This window comes from Bidens hawaiensis, unplaced genomic scaffold (assembly GCF_021521415.1).
Source record: "Bidens hawaiensis isolate Kalapana, Puna unplaced genomic scaffold, B.hawaiensis_p1.1 tig00014335_1, whole genome shotgun sequence".
Lineage (NCBI taxonomy): Eukaryota > Viridiplantae > Streptophyta > Magnoliopsida > Asterales > Asteraceae > Bidens > Bidens hawaiensis.
The window spans coordinates 259214-282768 of NW_027492233.1; the positions used below are offsets into that span (position 1 = coordinate 259214).

At 33.1% G+C, this 23555-nt stretch overlaps 1 protein-coding gene and 1 pseudogene across 2 annotated transcripts; one reads left to right on the plus strand and one right to left on the minus strand.

Moving 5' to 3' along the window:
• The first annotated feature begins 14094 nt into the window (after positions 1–14094).
• On the plus strand, positions 14095–17899 carry LOC143546395 (protein NRT1/ PTR FAMILY 1.2-like). Its single transcript, XM_077038076.1, has 4 exons — positions 14095–14185; positions 14340–14557; positions 15451–15998; positions 16728–17899. The coding sequence occupies exons 1-4, from the start codon at positions 14113–14115 to the stop codon at positions 17668–17670; spliced, it is 1782 nt and encodes a 593-aa protein (XP_076894191.1). The 5' UTR covers positions 14095–14112; the 3' UTR covers positions 17671–17899.
• Positions 17900–18966: 1067 nt separating this feature from the next.
• LOC143546396 (putative CoA ligase CCL8) lies at positions 18967–22827 on the minus strand (annotated as a pseudogene). Its single transcript, XR_013137583.1, has 13 exons — positions 22587–22827; positions 21829–21998; positions 21563–21736; positions 21399–21474; positions 21253–21303; positions 21060–21167; positions 20887–20985; positions 20127–20219; positions 19946–20023; positions 19766–19861; positions 19604–19694; positions 19445–19518; positions 18967–19350 (listed from the first exon to the last, which is right to left on the minus strand). The product of XR_013137583.1 is annotated as a putative CoA ligase CCL8 (transcript).
• Between the last annotated feature and the right edge of the window lie 728 nt (positions 22828–23555).

The window sequence follows — 23555 nt, forward strand, 5'->3', positions numbered from 1 at the left end:
TTTTGGTGTAATGACAATAGGTCCAAAAACCTTTCGATTGTTTAGTGAGTTTAATTCAGCTTGCATAGCATCTTTCCATTTGTTCCAATCTTGTCGATTTTTACAATCATTTACAGATTTTGGTTCAGGGTCATCATTTTCTTCCATGATATCGCTTGCCACAGAATAAGAAAATATATCATCAATATTTTCCATTTCATCTCGATCCCACATTATATGTAATTTACCATAGTTTATTGACAATTCTTTATTGGAATCATTTATTTCTTCCTGAGGAAATGTTATATCATTTATTCTTTCCTGAGGGAAGGTTTTGTCAATCATTCCTTCCTTAGGGTCAGTATCCTTCTCAGAACCCTTTCTTTTTCGAGGATTTTTATCCTTTGAACCGATTGGCCTTCCACGTTTTAAACGTTTTTGAGATTCATGAGGTGCATTATTATGGTTTTGCTTGCTTGGAATCTCAACTCGAGCTGGAGCATTAGCAGCTGGTATATGAGATTTAGTGACCCTGTTTATATCAGTAAATGCATCAGGTAACTGATTTGCAATTTCTTGTAGATGTATTATTTTTTGAACCTCTGTCTCACTTTGTTTTGATCTTGGGTCTAGGTGTAACAATGATGGCACACACCATGATATATCTCTTTCTTGCTTTTTCATTTCTCCCTCTAATGTCGGGAACATTGTCTCGTTAAAATGACAATAAGCAAAACGTGCTGTAAATACATCACCTGTTAAAGGTTCAAGGTATCTTATGATGGAAGATGTTTCATATCCAACATATATTCCCAACCTTCTTTGGGGACCCATTTTTGTGCGTTGTGGTGGTGCAATAGGAACATACACAGCACAACCAAAAATTCTAAGATGAGAGATATTTGGCTCATTTCCAGAAACAAATTGTGTGGGAGAGTATTTATGATTTGCACTTGGTCTCACGCAGATTAATGATCCAGCATGCATAATTGCATGACCCCAAATAGAAACAGGGAGTTTTGTCCTCATTATTAATGGTCTAGCTATTAGCTGTAGGCGTTTGATCAACGACTCGGCTAAGCCATTTTGTGTGTGTACATGAGCAACAGGGTGTTCTACAACAATCCCCACAGACATGCAATAATCATCAAAAGCATGTGATGTAAATTCTCCCGCATTATCAAGCCTTACTCTTTTAATGGTATAATCCGGAAAATGTGCACGTAATTTGATAATTTGAGCAAGAAATTTTGCAAAAGCAACATTACGAGTCGATAATAAAGAGATATTAGACCATCTGCTGGATGCGTCTATTAAGACCATGAAGTATCTAAATGGTCCACATGGTGGATGAATTGGTCCACATATGTCACCTTGAATTCTTTCAAGAAACATTGGTGTTTCTTTATCGACTTTTAATGGCGAAGGCCTTGTAATTAATTTTCCAAGAGAACAAGATGTACATTGAGGCATTTTATCTATTTTGTGGATCTTTTGACCTTTCAGTGGATGCCCATGTGTATTTTCAATGATCCTTTTCATCATTGTGGATCCTGGATGGCCTAATCTGTCATGCCATAAGTTTATGATACCAGAATCGCAACAATTTTCTTTGACTGCCATATGTGCTTGAGGCACATTTATATATGTATAATGCAAACCAGAATGGAGCATTGGCAATTTTTCCAATATTTGATCTTTGTTTATGATATGCAAATATTTTTCATTACTAACAGTCCTTGACTGAGTATCATATCCATTATGATATATGTTTCTGAAACTCAACAAATTTCTTGTTGATTTTGGGGAAAATAAAGCATTTTCTATTTTGAGCTTTGTACCATTTGGTAATGCTAAATTAGCTTTTCCCACTCCTTCTATCAAGTTTGTAGGACCTGATATTGTATTGATGATCCCTTTTGTTGGTTTCAGTTTATAAAAATATTTTTTAGATCTAAGTATAGTATGTGTGGCTCCACTATCCGCTATACATATATCTTCTTCATTTGTTTGATCTTGTGCTCCGGTGATTTTCATTTTAAATCTTGAAAAATATTAAGAAAAAAAAATAAGTGTATAACGAAGACATATGATATTTTAATAAGAACTTTATTTAATTGAAACACAAGTAGTACATGAAAGAGAAACTACATAATTAAAGATAATGAGAACACACTTAATAATTGCATCTAATTATAGTAGTCAAGTAACTTTGTTTCAAAGTTCCACCCCAAAGTCTTCAACGCTCAGCTCAGCATTGATATTATTAAAGTTATCAACATGGTTCACTTCTTTCTTTTTTCCTTTTAGAGAGGCTTGGTACAGTTCACACAGATGTGGAGCTGTGCGACAAGCCTTTGCCCAGTGGTTTGTACTTCCACATCTAAAACATGAAGTGCCATTGTTTTCGGACCTACCAGCTTCATTCCATTTATTTTGGTGGTTGGAATTGGTATTGTGTGGGACATGATAATTATTGGTTCTCTGGTTACGACCACGACCACGGCCACGACCACGACCGTAAGAGTTATTGTTCCATTTGAATGGATGCTTACGATCATTAAAATGCCTTTTGTCAAAATGACCACGTCCACGTCCACGGCCTCGTCCTCGACTTTGTTCCCATTTATGATCAGAATTTTTATGAGAACTTTTGTGAGCAACATGTGCTTCTGGTATTGCTAATGAACCCGTGGGACGAGATTGATGATTTTTCATCAATAATTCATTATTTTTCTCTGCTACAAGGAGTAATGCATTTAGATCAGAGTATCTCTTAAAATTCTGCAAACGATAATGTGTTTGCAAGTTTATATTTGATGCATGAAACGTGGAGAAAGTTTTCTCTAACTTTTCTTCCTCTGTTACGGGATACCCACAAAATTCTAGCTTTGAACAAATTCGGTATAAAACAGAGGTGTAATCATTTACCCTCTTAAAATCTTGGAACTTAAGACTGTTCCATTCATCTCTAGAAGTAGGAAGTAAAACTTCATTTAGATGACCGAATCTGCTTTTCAAATCTTCCCATATCATATATGGGTTATCATAATTAAAATACTCATGCTGTAGTAATTCATCAATATGTTTATGGATAAAAACATCAGCTCTTGCTTTATCCTGGTCAGAGCAATCATTGTATTCTTGGATTGCGTCTAACACATCCATAGATTTTAAATGTCTTTTGACATTTGCTGTCCATGACATATAATTTTCTCCAGAAATGTTGAGTGCAGGGAATTCGAGTTTTGCTATATTTGACATTTTGTTGCTAAACATAATAGAGCAAATAATAAGATAAATATTAGAATCCATATATATCAATCAACAATGAGATACAATACATTGGTAGAGCTATAAACATATAAAAGAAAAAGAAAATGCCGAAATCTTCAGATGGGAGATTAAAAATTAGAATGAGAAGTAGTATAAGCATTATAGTGACCAACATCAAAACCGGGTGAATCATTTTGAGAATTTTATCTTGGATAAATTTAATAAGAAGAATGTTTGTTGTAAATGAAATGGGGTTAATGATTGGTTATTTATAGTGAAAGTTTATAACCCATTTATAACGGTTATATTACCGTTTATAACGTTAACATTACCGTTTGTGTGTGTGTATATATATAATATATAATATTAATTATTTTAAAGTAAGATAATAAATAAGATATTAAATACAGTTTATTTTATAAAATATATATAATTAGTATGCACAATAATAAGAATAGAATTGTTAGTGTAAATAAATCTAACTTCTAAAATAGTTATCAAATTTTAATAACAATGTTTATACACATTATTGCTATTACTCAGTATATTAGTTAGTATATGTATATGCATAGATATATATCTAATGTACATAATTAAAGAAGTGTTTATGATGCTTATGTAGATACCTTTGTGTCTATTACTTTTCTTGGTTAGGATATAAGCGGCTCGTGCTGATAACGTGTTATAATATTAGCTCTAATTATAACAAGATTATTGAAATGATAATTGATCTTTATTATATCTAATAGACAAGAGAGTGAATAGATATATGAGTTGTTAATTCTACTGGAATGATATTTCATTTCCATCGTTGTAGTATTTATACTACACAAAAGGTAAATGTACAGGAGACGAACATGACCATTAATTACATCTTGAGTGTTCTTGTGGCCAATGTCTTTTGACAAAATTGAAATGTGTCATTCATAAATAGTGTCGGTGGTTCACAACAGTATACAATTATTACAACAATATTTTAAAATTCAAATAAAATAAGAGGACAAAAAGATAAAGACAATGGAGTCATCCTCATAGCATTTCACGTGTGCTTTGGGTCCTCTTTAACTTGGTAACCAACTTGATTGAATCCGTTCATTGTTTCTCTTTCATTTCATTATCGTTTATAATACATTAACTTTTAATAATTCTTGTTATTTTTATGAGTTCAACATTTTAAATTGTGCCCAACTATAAACCTTTTTTTATGGTTTATGATGGACATATAATCTTTAAGTGACTATGATAGAAAACCAGTTAGTGAAAATCAAATGTCATTACATCACCCTAGAAGGTGTATTAAAACGTCTACTTAAATAGTGCGCGATTTCTCTGAATCTTATAATATATTAGAGTTTAGACGATATAAAATTTTGGACTTTAATAACAGTATTTGTTAAAAATAGAGCGTTTAGTGACAACTGACAACATCTGGGCTGGACGACCCAAAGGATAAAAGGTTCAAAAGTTAATGGCATGCTTCATGTGTACTTCTCATGTCCCACTATTATACACTACTAAACTAGGAGTTCATTGAACGACACGAGTCTAGTTAGATGTACCAAACAAATACATATTATTCAATCTTATAGCGATAAATAGACAACAAATAGTATAAGATCACACAGAATCATTGTTGGCCCATCGTAGAACCTTAGTGATAGCAATGTATATGCAAATGGAAGTGCACGAGCGTATGATGTTCTCAGTTTGTGTGATCACAAGGGTTTGCGTGTAGTGTCGTTGTTATCGAGCCATACATCAGGATGTATACCAACAAATAACATAAAAGAAGTGGGATCCATGAAAAAGGATACGACTTCAATTGACCCAAGGATTGATGAGGGTTCAATAATGCAAGAATTGACCACGATGAGTCGTGACACTCTAAATATGAAGTGACACCTTACCTAATTCTAGTACTTTAGCATTTGTATCGAAGTGTTTGGTTTCATTTTCATTTCTTTTTACTCTTCATTTGGTAAATCTTTTATCATATACTTATATAAGTATACTGGTGTCAGGAGCCAAAGGTCCTATTTGGTTCAAATCTAAAAACTACCCAAGTAAGAAATGTGACATTTTATTTATTGCATAAATATGTTTGATACGTATAAGGCATCAAACTTTAAGAATAAACCATGTCTTTAGTGAGGTTATGAGATAGTGCATCACAAAATAGGAACATTCGACTAATCTTATTTGGATCGGGGGCATGGTTTTCCACACTCGCTAACTAATGCCTATCAAGATGTTGTCTCTCAAATCCGTATAGATTTTGCTAGAAGTCTAGAACGATAATTTAATTTGCTCGATCTTAACAATACTATACCAGTGTTTATTATGAGGCTTGAACTTTCGACCTTCAACGAAGAGAGCGCCTTATAATGAACCAATACATCACTAGGTCAAATACCCGTTGGTCGTCGAGATTGTCCTTAGCGATCTTGCCATGTTAATTTTCACCCAAAATGATTCCTAGCTAGGAGTGTTTTTCAGAAGGAAAAAAAAAAGAATAATTAAGGTTCTTTTGGGAGTAACATTTCTTAGGGCTCATAATATTGTTTAGTTATGATATATTCTACGTTTTCTTTTTTCCTTTTGCTACACCTGGCTAGATTTACAAGTGTCGAATATATGTCGTTAAAGTATTATTGGGCATCATCAACGACATTTTTGCGTAAGAATATTATATTACGGTTTACTGAAGAATAGCATTAAAATCTATTTTTTTTTCTATTTACGCAGTTGCTAATGATTTGTCGCTAACATACGTGTTAGCGCTGGATATTTGTCTCCATCAGCTGGATTGGATTTCCGATCAACTGTCCAAAAAGGGTTTCCAACGGCTCATCCGTTAGAAATCAGACACTTAAAAAATATACAACCCCTGTAAACAGATAACTTTCTAGAATGATATCCGGTTTTTGTCGGTAACATTGCCTGCATAAATTTATCGGTTATGTTCTCTATTAAAACCAATCTCAGTTTGTTTCTAAAAACCGTAAAGTCTGTAAGCATCCAACGTTGTACAAATCAAAGATTTGAAACCTATGAATGGCAAACTCTTCTTCTTTCAAAATATGGAAGGTTGTTGTTTGTGCCTATGTGTGCCTAATTGTAACATCCCCAAAATTCCAATTCAAAAATGACATATTAGTAAAACTAAAGGGGTTTAAAAATAAAAATCCTGATTTATTGACCCATCGCGGTACGCGATGGGCATAGCCAAAGAGGCCATCACGATACGCGATGGTCCTTGATGACACATCAACACGTGTCACCTGGATGTGACACGTGGCATACGTCACGACACGTGGCAGAGCGTGTCTTAGAAAATGACACGTGTCCGCCACGTGGCAACACGTGGCAGAGGCTGGTTAAGACAGTGACACGTGTCCGCCACGTGGCGACACGTGGCACTCTCTGAATAACGCGTGTCATCGCAGTACGCGATGACAAAAAAGAAAGGTTCCATCGCGGCAAATTTCAGCTATAAATAGGACGTCTCATGGCTCATTTCATTCACACAACTCCACACTCTCTCTAGAAATATTTTCTCTATCTAGAATACTTTTTCTCTCTACCTCGATTTCCATGCCACAGACTCGACAACTATAACATCGTAATCCGCACCATATACCAACGACGCCTCGAAGTTCGTACCAACAATCCCGACAACCGGCACACCTCGTTTTGCGTGCCGACCTCGAAACGCGTGATGACCCCGTAAACCGTGTCACCTCGAAACGACCCGACATTCCGCCTCGAAGTACGTGCACGAACCTGCGACTCCCGAACGTTGCCTCGATTTGCGTGCTGAGGAGTTGTTGATCAAGATTCTCAAAGTATGTGCAAGCGTCGAAATGCTGCCCGAGAATCTAGAAAATAATAACCTAAGCAAGGTATGGGTTCTGCCCAAATAAAATATTATTATTCCAAAGGCTTAGACTATCGGGGGTATAGCCTAGACCTTGATCAAAGAATTATAAAATACAATGAATAAATTAAAATAATGTTTCTTTGAGAAAGATGGAATTTTTAATATAGTTAGTACACTATTTCTTCATTAAGAAACATAAGATATTAACAAAGGATAGAGATAATTTACGTTTCTTCTTGAAGAAGAAACATAACATATACATTTCTTATTGAAGAAGAAACATAACACATAGTTAGCAAATATAGAGAAAGAAATTCATATCAAAATATTTCATTCAATTCAAACAAAAGATCAATCAAGGTTTAAGTTATCAAAACCAGACTAAAGGTCTGTAGCCGGATTAAGAGACGATCCGGGTATTTATATAAACCTATTTTATTATAGGTCAAGCATTCAATCATTCATTCATTCACAAAAGGTTTTCAAACGAGATCACCACATCATTCAGAACAGACAGTCACAGGTGAATACGTTAAACTTTTTTCAGTCGAGATAAACGGGTTGTTTATCTTAAACAAAGACAGTCAAATAAAGATTTAAGGGATTATATGATCCCTAATATTTACAAGATAGAAAATAAAAGCAACTCAGACTGAGTACACATGTGTCTGGATCCAAACATAATCAATCTAGTCTATCAGTCAAAGCTACGTGGCCGCAGACTAGAGGTCATAATAAAAGTTCTACAAAAAAGTATCAACTCCCGGAGAACCGTAATTGTGTGTGTATGGCAGTGGCACAATCCCAAAAATAATAGACGTGTCTGCTGAGATTGTTTCATGAAAACTATCTTGTCAGTCAAAGAAAGATTTATAAATGTTTTTAGAGTCAACGATTCACCAGCATATCGCTGACGTATTCCCCCCCCCCCCCCAATATTACAAAAAATAAAGTTAGCACGGGTAGCATGGAATTATAGCCAACTCATGGAGATAGATGCTCGCAAGGTAGAGATGGCTCAATATTTTAAATTATTAAAATATTGCAAACAATATTTAAACAAAGTTTTATAAATAAAACAAAGGTTTGAAAATCAAACTCTTGAATATTTATTATTCGAGAAGCTTTATATTAAATCAAATATTTTGTTATATTTTACAAATAAACTAAAGTTTCAAAATATAAATTAATATTTTATTATAAACTAAAGACTTCCGCTAAAACTCTGATATATTTTCAAAACAGGTACCAACTATTGGTCACACGCCTAGGCCCAAAGTGCGGGTGTGACACTAATCTCTTGATATGATGTTAGATTGGACTGAAATTGATGCCAAGCCGAACCCTGTGTGTCACTTTGAGCCATTGAAGTTCGTGGGAACAAAGAATGGAAATAACGTGAAAAAATTGCTAGGGTCCCCCCCCGATGTCTAGCCATGTGCACACGATTCTGTGTTACAGTTAACAACAATTTTCATCTTAATTAATTTGTAATGTATGTAAATGTAGGAGAAAGATCAAATACAAACAAGAAAACTGTTCTAAACGTGCAAACCAAGTAAAATCACGGTGGCAAACTCGTAATTAACATACAAAAGCTGAGAAGTGAAGGAAACACAAAAATTAAGCGATGGAGAAACCCAGTTTGTAATCAATTGTTATTCTTCTAACGAAATCGATCAAAACATATTTGTTTAGCTAACCTAATTGATTAAATCGGATTAACTGAAGCTTTTTATTGATGAATTGAAGCTTGCAAATTATATTTGATTATTCAACTAAGCCTTACAAATCAGATTTAACAATTATTTTGTAGTTACGGTGATTTTTGAAGACTGGACAAACCTAATTGATTTATTGAACTAACTAGATCTTGTGAATTAGACTAATCGAAAAGTTAAAGCTTATGAATCAAACTAATTAATCCATGGAAGCTTTGCGAATCGAATTAATTAATGACTAAAGCTTATAATAAAAAAAGAATGGAATTACAGAGTGTTTGTGACGGTTTTATATAACCCGTGTTTCAATAATTACTCTACTGATAATTACTCTAATTACAAACAACCATAGAGTAATTACATAGAGTAATTACATAATTACTCTATGGTTGTTTGTACTCTATGGTTGTTGTAATTAGAGTAATTATTGATACACAGGTAATTGCTTGTATAAGTAGAGTAATTACTTTTTGGTGTGTGATCAAATACTTTTTTTTGTAGCTTAATCAATTTATAACTACAATAGTTATTCTTATATCCGATTAGTCACCAATAGTTACATAATTACTCTACTTTTATATATAATTACTCTATTCTATAACTAAACTATTTATATTTGTTTAATAACCATATTTGTTGTAACAAAAGTTGATTTTTATAACTAGAGTAATTGTTCTTATAACTAGATTAATTTATATTGTTTAACAAGAACAATTCCAAGTATGTCCATAACTTTTAGATGTTAAATATGCAATATGTTCAACTTAAATATGTTTATGCAAATGAATAGACTTCTACGTTATGACAACGATCTAACAAGAAACACCAATATCAAATCTGGTTTTCAACCTACTTCATATTGTTTTTGAGTCAAAAGAAATTTATAAACATCAATTTACAGTTTTGAGTTTCAATCGGGTTCTTCTATAAACTATTATAAGTGAACAATAATTTACAATTTTTAACTTAACAATATTCTAATACAATTTTAATTTTAGATCAAACAATTTATACAAACTAATTACAATAAATAACCAGCTTGAAACATATTAATAATTACTGTACTTATACAGACTAATTACAGTAAATACAAAACAACTATCTATGATAATTTCTATAGTATTCAATGTAATTACACTATAACCACTTAACATAGTTACAAAAGCTAAATACAAACTTATTACACTACATATGAAACAACTTCTTTCCCACATCCTTCTTCACTATATTTGTCTTTTGTTTTTTTTTCTTCATCGTCATATCCTTCTTAACCTCCTTTTCTTTATCAACACCATTTTTTGGTTTTCTAGTAGAAACACTTTTGCTTCTTAACCTACATTTCTTCAACACCATATTCGTCTTTTGCTTTCTAACTTCCTTCACAACAATAGGTTCTTCTCCCCCATCGTCTAAAACAATAGGTGATGATTTATCACTGAAGTATCCACAAGCCATCGTTATTGTTATTCTTTCGCTCTCCATCCTTTTCACTATTAAATTAACATCACAAACAACTAATTAGAAACATATTAATAATTACCCTACTTATACATACTAATTACACTATATACGAAACAACTACTATAACTTTGATAATTACTCTAGCTGTGAAAATAATTACACGACAACCTTAGAACAAATTACAAACGCTATAAACATACAAATTAACATTTCAAACAGCTAATTAGAAACATGTTGATAATTACTCAACTTATACAAACTAATTACACTATGTACGAAACAACTATTATAACTTGGATAATTACTCTAGTTGTGCAATTGGCCTTCTGGCACAATGGCATGAGAGTGATGGTTAAGACTTGGGATCATTGAGGTCTCAGGTTCAAAACCTGACTCAAGGGGGTTTTCTCACAGTGGTGGGTTTCCTCCTTGGTGGTGTTCTTGAGTGAGTCAGGCCTTGAGCGCCAAAATCAGTATGGGCGGTTGACATCCCGTCTCAGGAAGGCTCACTCAGGTATTGGCGGTAGATGCAAACGCTATTAAAAAAAAATTACTCTAGGTTGTAAAAATAATTACACTAGAACCTTAGAACAGATTGCAAAATCTATAAACAGGGAAATAACATTACAAACAACTAATTATAAACATTAATAATTACTCTATTTATTCACACTAATTATACTATGTACGAAACAAATATGTAACTTTGATAATTACTCTAATTGTCAAAATAATTACACTACAATCTTGAACATATTACAAAAGCTATAAACAGACAAATTACACACATACAAAGTTAATTACTCTATTTAATTACACTATATCTAGTAAACAAAGTGACAAAGAAATTAAGCAGACTCGTTGAATTCAACTATGATAATTACACTACTTGACAAAATAATAAAAGCAATACACATACTAGTTATCTATTTTGGTTCGAAGCAAGGGTCTATCATGATTCTTTTTGTTATTTGTTCACCATAAACTGGTGTTCATTATTTGTATTTGTATGCATATGTTGAAATTGCGTTAAAATTGAGAGATTTGAAATCAATTTTTTTCGATTCAAACCCTAGTTATACGAGTATACCAAACAACACACACACAAGTGATATGAATAATGAAATTTACCTTCAATCACCCTTGTTAGTAGATGATGTAGCGTATGAATAGTGAAATTGATTGATGATCGTAGGTTTTGAGAGAATCGTTTGGAGGTTTGATGAAATGAATTTGGATTTAGACGATGAATTTAGGGGTTTATGTGAAAAAAGAGATTTCAACTTATTTACATAATTGCCACCGTAAAATTCTTTTATTCGCACGTTTAGTATGGATTTTTTATTTATATGTTAACCTCACCCTGTAAATGTAATGCAAGTTATTAATAATTTATGCTACGAGCTTGTCGGTATGATAATGAAATAGCCAAAGTAAAAGTTTTTGCCTAGTATGAGCTATATATAATTGGCTAGTGGCTAGAGGAGTAGTTTCCATGACTTGCAAGTGGAAACATGATATGATGATTTGTATTTCATGTATAACAAATAAACAACTTTTGTTATTGTGGTACTCCCTCCGTTCCATAAAAAGTGTCATGGTTTGAAAAAAATAAATTATAAGAAACTTTGAATTATTGTATTTTTTGCTTAACAAATGACTATAATGCCACTTACATATATAAAAAGACAACATTTAAAAAGTTTCAATGATTGTATTTGTGTAAGGGTAAACTTAGAAATTAGTTAATAAATTTTAAAAGTAAATGTTTGCAATGGACAAACTAAGATAGAAATATAGACACTTTCAAAGGGACAGAGATAGTATAAAGTTTTAGATGTCACAACGGTCTGTAAATGTAAGGCAATTTATCTGTCACCTTTTGAAATGCAATGTAATTAAATGTTACTTACATGAATTAATTCTATATTATCCATTTAAGCATAATTAAATTCCTTAAACCTAACCTGAAACATAATTATTTAATAATTAATTAATTATTCAATTAATTTAAAAGTAGCAGTGATGTGGAAATAATAAAGTTACGGGTTTGCAAGATGGATATGATAACGTCCTGGGTAAAACATATATGCGTGTGAAAGAATGTATAAAAAGCTGGCATGACATGCTGACAAATCTTCATAAAAAATGAATGATCGGTAGCGTTACGGATTATCTAAATTAAAAGCGTTTCTATCATAATTAAACAACAAAATTCTATTGTATTTATTAGTAGTTATTATATTTGAATTTGGAAACTAATTATTGAAGTGCAAATAACTGGAAATAAACCTAAAAGTACCAAAATAGTATTATCTAAATAGAAATATTTGGTTGAGTTCGAGGCATAAGGTGGTGGGGACTGAGTATACGTACATGCACATGGATTCAGGCCCATGTGTGACCCCACCAGTAAAATCTCATTTACATATTATATTATGAGAGGGATATTACTATTACTATACAATAATAAATCGTACATAAAATAGTAAAATCGATTTTATTCAGAACTCTTGCGCATATTTGTTACAACTTACAACAAAATCACATGAATGATCAAAAACATGTTCGACTTCTGATTGAGAATTTGTCTTTACAGAAAAAGTTTAGTACAATATGATAATATTTCATGACATTAACTGATTTCTCAATAAGTCTATCATTTTATTCGACGTTGGGTGTTACAACTTGGTTTTTATTATCAACACCATCGTTGAAAAAACATCTTGGTTTTTTATTCTGATTTCTTGAGTTTCAACCATTGGCCATTGAGTTCTTGAGTTTCAACTTGAGTTTGATTTGGCTTCTATAATTGAGTATTTGAGTTCTGATTCCTTAATTATATTTATCTTTTAATAACAATGGTACTTTGGTCAATTTACAAAAGGTTATCACAAAAAAATGTAACGGAATAAAAAAAAAGTTGTAACCAAATTAATTGCAATATTATTTTTGATAAACCATAGAAAAGATAATAATAATTAACTCCAAATAAAATTATAAAATTGTAACCAAATTACAATACTATTTCACTAAAGTTACCACTAAAGCTTCTTTTCTTATAAGAATCGTTTAAGCTACAACATTGTTTCATTGTCGTAACGTTTCTGAATGGTTAAAAACTTAAAGTAAATCAGAAACAATGTATTACTATTTATGGAATTTCTTTTTCGTACAAGTAAAAGGCTGAAAGCAATAAGTACTAGTTTTATACTTGTTTCATTCAAATTATTCACATTTATATAAAACTTCACATCAGTAAAACAATACTAAAATTATTACTTTTTTATATTTTTAAAAATTGAGTAATTTTCAATGATCTTTAGCTCGGTTGGCAATATTTAGTCAAGCTAAGTGTAAGGCAAGTCAATGTACCAAGGTTCGAACCATGCATGCGACAAGAATTTTGTGAGAACCTCTTACGAGCTCTAGTTTGATTCCAACAAATGCATGCCACTAATAGGGTAAAACACCAATCTACAAAGGTGATAAGCTTTTTAGAGTCTCCGACAACCAGTTACACTAAATCATTCAAAAATTATTTTATTTCATTAAAATAAAAAGAAAAATTGAATCTTGCATCTTCTTACTCTTAAAAGTAGCAAGTGTTACTTGAGATTGGACTTAAAGTTGAAAATGAAAACCAACTATTCTCTCATTGTTTTATAAACATTTTTTCAAATTAAAAAATAAACACTTTTTTCTCCATTTAATTAACCAAAATAAATTGACCCATATCTATCACCTGTATATATATATAAACTGAAAACCCACACATTCTTTGTCACAAGCAAAATGGGTGAGCAACAATTGAGCCATGAAACGACAAGAAAGAAAGGTGGTCTAGTCACCATGCCTTTCATCATAGGTATGTAACATTGTAATGTCATATTGTATATAATTATATATCAATCTTGAAACTTTATGTGATTTTACATCATGGGTTGTTTAAATCTTGAAGTTTTGAGCTTAATCTGATCTGGGTTTATAATCTTTTTGTTAAATCTTGAATCTTTTTGCAGCAAATGAGGCCTTTGAGAAGGTGGCCAGTTATGGGTTGGTGCCAAATATGATTCTTTATTTGATTAGTGATTACAAGATTAGTGTTGCTAAAGGCACAAACATACTGTTTCTTTGGACTGCAGCTTCCAATTTTGCCCCTGTGTTGGGTGCATTTCTTTCAGATTCATATCTGGGTCGGTTCCTCACCATTGGTTTGGGCTCTTGCTTTTCACTTCTGGTAAAAAAAAAATTCAAACTTTTTTATTATAAAGTTATCTTTTTTACCATCTGTTTGTAAATCTGAGCTAAAACCATCAAGAAACACAATCTTGATATACTTTGAATAGTGTATCTGACGTTGACTTGCATAAAGAATTAAGTATGACTAGGTTGCTGAATCAGTAAGGCAGTTTGATTAATTAATTAATTAGGTTACAAATATTCAGTGAACTTAGAAGTGCTTCTGCAGGCTACAGCTTGTGGTCCACATGCACTTCCTCTTAAGATCTTGATTTCTGCACTCTGGTTTTAAAGTTACTGCCTTAATTAATCTTTTACAGTTGTTACAGTTGATCCACATTAGAGCATAAAAAAATCTTGAAAATAGGTAATGGCTTAATGCCCATTTTTTTAGGTTTTGTGTTTCTTGAAATAAAGTATCAAGAATCTTGAACCTAGGGGAATGTTAGTCTTTCTTGAAATATAGTATCAAAAATCTTGAAATTAGGGGAAATTAGTCTTTTCTTCAACATAAAGTATTAAAAATCTTGAAATTAGGTGAAAGGTGAAAATTAGTCTTTCTTCACATAAAGTTTAAAAAATCAAGAAATTAGGAGAATTTTAGAATTTTGGCAATATTTTGTTGAATCTTGACTTTTCAAACATACTTTGCACTTTGCAGTGTTTTTACTTTTAGACTTTTACTTATTCTGTGGATTTCCATTAGCAGCAACTCTGTCTCTATGGGATAAAGGTAAGGTTGTCTATATCTTACCCTTCTTGGACCCTAAAATAGCTTTGCTATTGGTGGGATTTACTGAGTACGATGATGATGATGTGGATTTCCATTATGTATCATAATTATGATAGCAGTCATATAGCTTATTATCTTGTAAATTATTGTAACAACAGGGGATGTTCTTGCTTTGGTTAACAACAATGATCCCACATCTAAAACCACCTCAATGCAACCCGTTAACCGAAACGTGCAAAACGACGACACATTCGCAGTTCGCTTTCTTAATATTCGCTTTCGTATTCATCTCAATGGGTTCGGGTGGTGTAAGACCGTGTTCTTTGGCATTTGGTGCCGAACAAATAGACAATAAGAACAATGTTAACAATGAGCGAGCACTAGAGAGTTTTTTCGGGTGGTATTATGCAGCCGGTGCAAGTGCGGTTTTAATCGCGTTTACGGGCATTGTTTATATTCAAGATCATGCAGGATGGAAGGTGGGATTTGGGGTTCCTGTGATTCTTATGTTGTTATCAACAGTTTTGTTCTTTGTTGCTTCTAAACTTTATGTGAAAATGAAAGTTAAGAAGAGCATACTTACTAGCTTTCTGCAAGTGATTGTGGTTGCGTATAAGAACCGAAAACTCCCGTCTCAGCCACTGAATGCTGATGCGTGGCAGTATCATAAGGATTCGCCTGACGCTTTTCCTACCAAGAGATTAAGGTATCGTTTTTCTTTCGCTTGAGGTCGGTTCGGTCATACATTGATCGTATTGTAGGTTCGGGTCAAAGCGGGTCATGTCAAAAGTAACGAGTCTAATACTTACAGAGTTACAGTTACGCGAGTTTTGTTAAGATGTGATATTTAAATCTAGGGGTGCATAGGTCGGTTTTGGGCTTAAACTGAACCAAAAATCAAAATTTTGGTTTAAATCTTTCGGTTTTTATAACGAGGTCTATTATGTTTTATGTTTTGAATTTTTTCAGTTTTGCCATTTGGACTTGAATTTTTTTGGTTGAAAAAATAAATAATGAATTTGAGCCCACAATTTTGGGCAATAAAAATTTTGTTATTATATTATGATCCCCAAATTCAATAACAAAAGTTGGTTTTTATAGCTTTAAGGGGTACAGTTTAGTTATAAAAGTCGGTGTGGTTTTATGGTTCGGTCCGATATTTTTTAGTTTTCGGTACATGTAAAACCGAAACCAAACCGGAAATATGGTTTTTGAATAAAAACATACCAGATCTTCAGTTTTGGGTTGGGTTCAGTTATTTCGATTCGGTTATACAGTTCGGTTTGATTTTTACAGTTATATGCAAATCTGAAACCGAACTGAAAACTCACTATTTTTGAAAAAAATCATAAAACCTAACAGTTGGTTTTGGATTGGTTTCGGTTATTTCGGTTTCATGTACAAGCCTATATAAATGTTTATAATCTTTATGCAGGTTCTTGAACAAAGCTTGCATCATTCAGAACCCAAAAGACTTAACCCCAGATGGATTTGCATCAGACCCATGGAGTTTATGCACCGTAGAACAAACCGAAGAACTAAAAGCACTAATCCGGGTCCTGCCATTATGGTCATCGGGTATAATGATGTCGATAAACGTCAGCCAATCATCATTTCCAGTAATCCAAGCAAGCACCATGGACCGTCACATGGGCCCACATTTCCAAATCCCCGCCGGGTCCTTCGCATTCTTCACAATCGCAGTTATAGCCCTCTGGGTCGTGTTATACGATCGCGTCATAATCCCGTTGGCATCAAAGATTGTTGGAAAACCGGTTCATCTTGGTGTTAAGTTAAGAATGGGAATCGGGCTAGTTTTTTCCACGTTGGCAGTTGTGGTATCTGCGATAGTTGAACGAGCTAGAAGAGAACAAGCAGTTAAACAAGGGTTGTTAAACAACTCGCAAGCGGTTATTGCCATGTCAGCAATGTGGTTGGTCCCACAATACTGCTTACATGGACTAGCCGAGGCGTTTAGTGCTATCGGTCAAAACGAGTTTTATTATTCTGAGTTCCCAAAAAGCATGTCAAGCATTGCAGCCTCACTTTTCTTGTTGGGAATGGCGGTTGCTAACTTGTTAGCGAGTCTTATATTAAGCACGATTGAACGGGTTACAAAACATGGCGGGAAACAAGGGTGGATCACGGATAATATTAACCAAGGGCTATACGATAGTTATTATTGGGTCCTTGCTATTATGAGCTTTGTGAATTTGTTCTACTTTGCAGCGTGTAGTTGGGCTTACGGGCCGTGTGTTGATGAAATGGAGAAAAAGGGGCCGGAAACTAGTAACGGTGATGGCCCAATAGGCCCATTACAAAGAGCGAGATCGGTAGCGGATGAAAGGCGGAGTCTTTTTAAAAGCTCGCCTTCATAATCGAGTTCTTGAAAGGTTAATATTGTTATGGTGTAGGCAAAGGCAAAGATGATATGTTTAATTTCATTTGGTTTGATTTGTGGTGTAGATGGTGGGAGGTCATTTGTTTGTGGTGTTGATAGGTTTTTGTTTTTAGATTTATGTTACATTACATTGTCTTAATAGGTTGGAAGTTGAATGTATACTTGTAAACATATATATTAATATTATTAAGTGTGTTTTAAGGTTTTTTTTGGTACAATGTTATTTAGATGGTTGAAGTTGCAAAAAATGGCATTTTTGGATTGTATTATTAATTTATAACAAACAAATTACATCCAAAGAAAGCAATATACTCTTTTGCAATTTAGTAATTTAATTTTCTTTTACAATAACCCTACACAAAATAATTAAATTAAATTTAAAATATATAAATACATGTCCAATAATTGTGGGGTTAAGAAAGGGTGTTTATGTAAAAGAGAGAATGTGTGAAAGCTAATATTGTCCCCTTAAATTGGGGAGTTAACAGCTGTTTGAAAAACTTTATATGGAATTTTGTTTTTTTATTAGTATTAGTGAAAGGATTTATATACATCTGAATCTGAATTTGAATAATGTATAATGTAAGATAAGATAGGAGATAGATATATGGTTGTATATAATTTACGTTATCTTAATCCATAGGTAGTACTGTTTATTTATTTATTTATTTTTAAATATGGATAACTTCCCAGGTTTAAGCTTTAAATGTTAACCAAAAAACCTATTCCTTTTGTATTAAGATTCTGTTCATAATATTTTTTTTAATTACTTTTGGATATATTGCAAAATAAAATATAACTAGCCAAATCATTAAAAATTTAAAATAGAGTAGCGATATGTCTATTCCAAAAAGAAGAGTAGCAACATGTAAATTCATACATCAAATAGTAGAAATATGATAAGACTTGTTGCATATAACTACTGTATTGATAGAATGATCGGTTCATTGTCCTGTCCGGTTTTTGCGATGCACTATGGTTAATTGATTATACATCTCTCTGTATTCACCTATTGAAAATAGTTTTTGACAGGTAAAATACTGGAAACCTTTCCATGGAAATAAAATTAATATCTTAAATATGAATTAAAAATAATACCTTTGTAGCTTAATGCCACATTTGCCATATGATTTAAAATATTGTTTATAACCAAACATCAAATGCATGCATTGTTAATAATTGCAAGTGATTCCCTAATATGGGCTGGACATACTTCAAAGTTGAACCCACTTCTTTTGTCCCAAATAAAAACAAAACAAAACAAAAACATCCATTCCTAAATTTAGCATGTGTGTCTATATGCTCTAATTCTTATATTCCTAAAGTGTGTCGCATCGACTATGCCAAACACGGCTACACCATATATCATGGAAGTTGAAAGGTGCCTAACAGAGGCGAAAACAACAGGAAGTTTGTGCAGGTAGTGACCCTTCACTATCATCAAAGTTCTAAAAACAAATTATGGTTCAATAACAATTAAGATAATATAATAATAACATTTATAAAGTTATAACCAAAGTAAATAATATGAATTTTGAGACAAACAGAGACACTGGCTTATTGTTCTTGAGCAGCCAATTTTGTCTTCAGCTCCTTTTTGTTCTCCATAAGTTTTGTCCGGTAACCCTAACACACAACATTCTGAAATGGCGGGATGCTGCATACAGTTAACAATAAATTTAAATTATTTAAAATGCAGTCCCAATATTATATTATTATTTAATGAATACAAATTGCAGACGATAACTTACTTCTAGAAGAATTGCCTCAATTTCTAATGCTGATAACTTGTATCCACCTGCCTTCATTATATCAGCATTGGTACCTAAATTTAGGACATAAAATGATATCAGTGTCACATGAGTAATTAAAATGATACGAATAATAATTAGTAAGTATATGAATCTTACGTCCCAAAATTACATAATATCCATCTTCATCAACTTTAACAGCATCACCGGTTTTGAAAAACCCGCCATCTATAAACGATTCCTTGGTTACCTGACAGGTAAGTGAATTCAGCATAAATAATATTAAACTTTTTACTTATTCATACAAAGAAATAACAGTACCTCAGGACGTTTCCAGTATTCCTTAAACAACGAAGGGCTTTTGATACAAAGTTCACCAACACCCTCATTACCATCATTGTCTGCGAGAATCTTGGCCTATAATTTGAAAAAGGCAAACAATAATAACCGTATATGTTTTATTAATTTTCTAAAAATCCCTATTTTTTAGTATTTACTAACCTGCACGCCTGGAAAGGGTTTACCTACAGTGCCTCCTTTTCGTATTCCTCTTAATGGATTTGAAAGAGCCATGACAAACTAAAATGGTAATTAGTCATAATCATTAGAAAAATGACTACTAATTAACAACGATCTTTATAGTTCTTAAAAATTAGAATAATAAGAAAAACTTTCAGTTTACCTCTGTCATGCCATATCTTTCCAATAGTTTATGTCCTGTAATAGCTTCCCATTGTTGCATGACAGGCAGTGGTAGGGCTGAGGAGCCACACATCTATTCAAAACATTAAATTGCTATTGAGATAATACAAAATTTGGAAATAAGACGTCAAAACATTATATTCTTATGCACATTTTAAGGTAAATGAATCACACACACACAAACACATAGAGTCAGGATCGTATACAAAATATGTTAACCTAAAAAAGTGGAAAACAATATGGGTCCTTGACTCCTTGGTCAAATCAAGTCAATGGCTAAGATTAATTCAGTGGCAATCTCTAACTAATTGGAAGTTCGTAAAAGCTGTAAAGGGAAAAAGAGATGTTTTCCCCCTTATGTTGACTTTTTTCATTAAATACTAGTTCCACCAATTTTTTTTAAATTCAAATAACTTATATACTTCATCATTTAAAAAAAGAACTTTTTTTAAGTGTAACACACTGCGCGAATAACAGTGTTGATAATACCATTTTACAGTGTTGTTATGCTGTGCAAGTTTGGATCGAATTTTTATTATGATAAATATGGTCCTGTTATCTCAATTAACATGGTGTTGTTTGTAAATGGACGCAAATGCCCTTGCCTATAAAATACTCACGCTCACACATGCCTGCTCTTCATTGCTTCCAACGTTTTTAGGTTAACAAGTTATTGTACAGGAACCAGACTCTCTCTATATATAGACACAACTATATACACAAAATATCTGAGAAATTACCATTAGACGCAGCTGACTTCCAGCATAAGCAGACGCTGCTTGCAAGTCTGGATCCATAGCCTCATAGCCTTGTATCAGCCTGGTATACATTGTTGGAACCTAAAAATCAAAATGATTTTAGATAAGTAAACAGACATAAAAAGGTATATGAAATTTGTAAAAGAATGGCATACCCCTGTAAATACAGTTGTTGCATTTTTAAGTTCAACTCCGTCTTTGGGATATGATTCACGCCATCTTTTCCAGATACCGCTCACGCTAAACTTTGGCATGAATTCAACCTTAAAAACATAGATATAGAAACTCAAAACTTTGGCCAATAAACTTAATTCAACGAATAATAGCATAATAACTTTAATAACTAACCATGGAACCAGCATAAAGAGGAGCAAACAATGCATTAAAGAGTCCATGCACATGTACTGATAAAGTTAAGGATCAATCAAAAAAGTCTGATAAATTTTAATCAACAGGTATAACACATTAACATAATTTAATAAAATATTTAGGATATGGTGTAATGGCAGGCAATGCAATTTTTTGCATAAGCTCACTATGATCCTCAGTACTCAAAATCATCGACACGTCCTATGAAAACACGCTTCTTAAAAATCCATTTGATCACCAAAACCAATGTAGATAAGACAAGAAAGTAGAAGTTGTTTTCAGAGCAAACCGAATCAGTCATGACATGCAACAACTCAGCTTCCGGGTAGCTTAGTGCTAGTGGCACTGCTACACCGCCACTCAACCATACCGCTAGTACTCCTGCCAAAAACTACGCAGACGGTTTAGCCACCACGCCTATTCTAGCTCCATTCAGACTCTTATTCTCTGTGGTTCTGTCAACCTGCAAAAATGATAAGTGATGGTAGTTTAGACGGTTATAACTTATAGATATTCATTCTTAACACTCAAATCCTATAAATATTTTGAACTCACTGTTTTTTGGTCATGGTTGGATAACAAATGAGAGATATTCCAAGCAGAAGAAACTAGATGATTGTAGCCATAACTTTTGTTATCAGCTTTGAGAGCAAGATTGTCATGAGATGTAGACCCGTGACTCACAACCGCTTTAACAACCTCCATGAATGTTCTAGAACCTGAAGCTATGAATTTTATAAAACTCAATCGATTTATATAGCAATCAATTAGCAAGAAAGAATGATACAATTCGATGATCCCTAATGACCATCAACTCATTCATGGAAAACACTTCAAAAACCGAAGTATACCGAGTCAAGCATTTTAACGAACACTTGGTGGTCGAATTACAAATGCAACACGAAATCAACAATTTCCCATCTCAAACCCTAAATCTTTAACAATTACAATTGCAAGATGGTGTTGACCCTGAATCCATGTCAATTTTAATTCTAATGCTCATAATTAGAGTTCAATTTTGTATGTATAAAACTCGATCAATGTGAACGCGAAGGATCATTCATACACCAATCAATTAACAATAAAGAAAGAAACAATTCGATGATGTTCAGCTCATGCAAGGCAAGTACTTGAAAAAATTGAACTATCAAAGACACAAAACTGAGTGAGGCATTTGGTCGAACACTTGGCGGTCGAATTACAAATGTAACAGTAAAGACTACAGAAACAATAAGAATTCTGAGACCGTAAATAAATGATTAACAATTACACATGCAGCATCATGAAAACAAGAGGAAAAGGAAGCAACTTACTAGAGAATTGACGAAATTTGGGAAGTTTAGTAGAAGCAGTAAACAGAGGGTAGTAGTTGTGGGTGAAGAAGAGGGTGTGGTTATTGTGAGAGATGGTGGTAATAATAAATGAGAAGCATCTGTTCATCGCTATTTAGCGGTGAATTTATGGCACCACGACCTGGACAAAATTAATAAATTATTATTATTATTAAGTTATGAAGGATGGTTTCCCACGTTTGTTTCATTCAATCGGAACAGACAAAAAAGATCAATCAGCTACTAGTTACGAGCAAAAACCAATTTGAACTCTGGGCACTTTTATCAACACGACTCGTTGAAGTTGAAGCTTTACACCACGTGGTTTAAACTAATATGTCTTTTCTTTTCCTTTTTTCCTGGCCAATCTCAAAAAAAAACATAATAATAAAATAAAGAAAAATTGGTTTTTATTTGTTCCGACTATCATTTTTTGTCGCTGCCAGTCTCAACTAACGAATTGGCTGCTGACGGTCTCAACTTTTAACGTATTTGTTCCTAACGGTCCTCGACTAACAGAATTCTAACGTCGTTATTTCAGCTCACCGGAAAAACATTTTTGGCCGGAAAACACACATTTTTTTCCCGAAAACTCAACGATTTTGTCCCAAACATCATGGTAACTTTGTATCGTATCTTTAGGAACCTTTTTATAGTAAAAGCCCCAATTATTGAGGTCGTCTGAACCCTAGACTATCATCGGAATCAGTTGACGGTGCTTAAGTGATGGTGGTTGGTTGGCGGTGAGTCAATTGGTGATGGTGGCGGTGTTCAGGTGGTGTTTTCCGGCAAAAAAAATTGACTTTCCAAGCCAAAAACGTTTTTCCGGCGACTTGAAATTAACGCCGTTAGGATTCTGTTAGCCGCAGACTGTTAGAAACAAATACGTTAAAATTTGGGACCATCAGTGACCAATTCATGAGTTGGGACCAACAATGATCAAAAGGCAAT

Excerpts from the sequence above, each read along its gene's own strand:
- LOC143546395 (XM_077038076.1), top strand. The coding sequence starts at position 14,113 with ATGGGTGAGCAACAATTGAGCCATGAAACGACAAGAAAGAAAGGTGGT. Across the intron at positions 14,186-14,339 it reads CACCATGCCTTTCATCATAG|CAAATGAGGCCTTTGAGAAG; the intron begins GTATGTAACATT and ends ATCTTTTTGCAG. Across the intron at positions 14,558-15,450 it reads GCTCTTGCTTTTCACTTCTG|GGGATGTTCTTGCTTTGGTT; the intron begins GTAAAAAAAAAA and ends TTGTAACAACAG.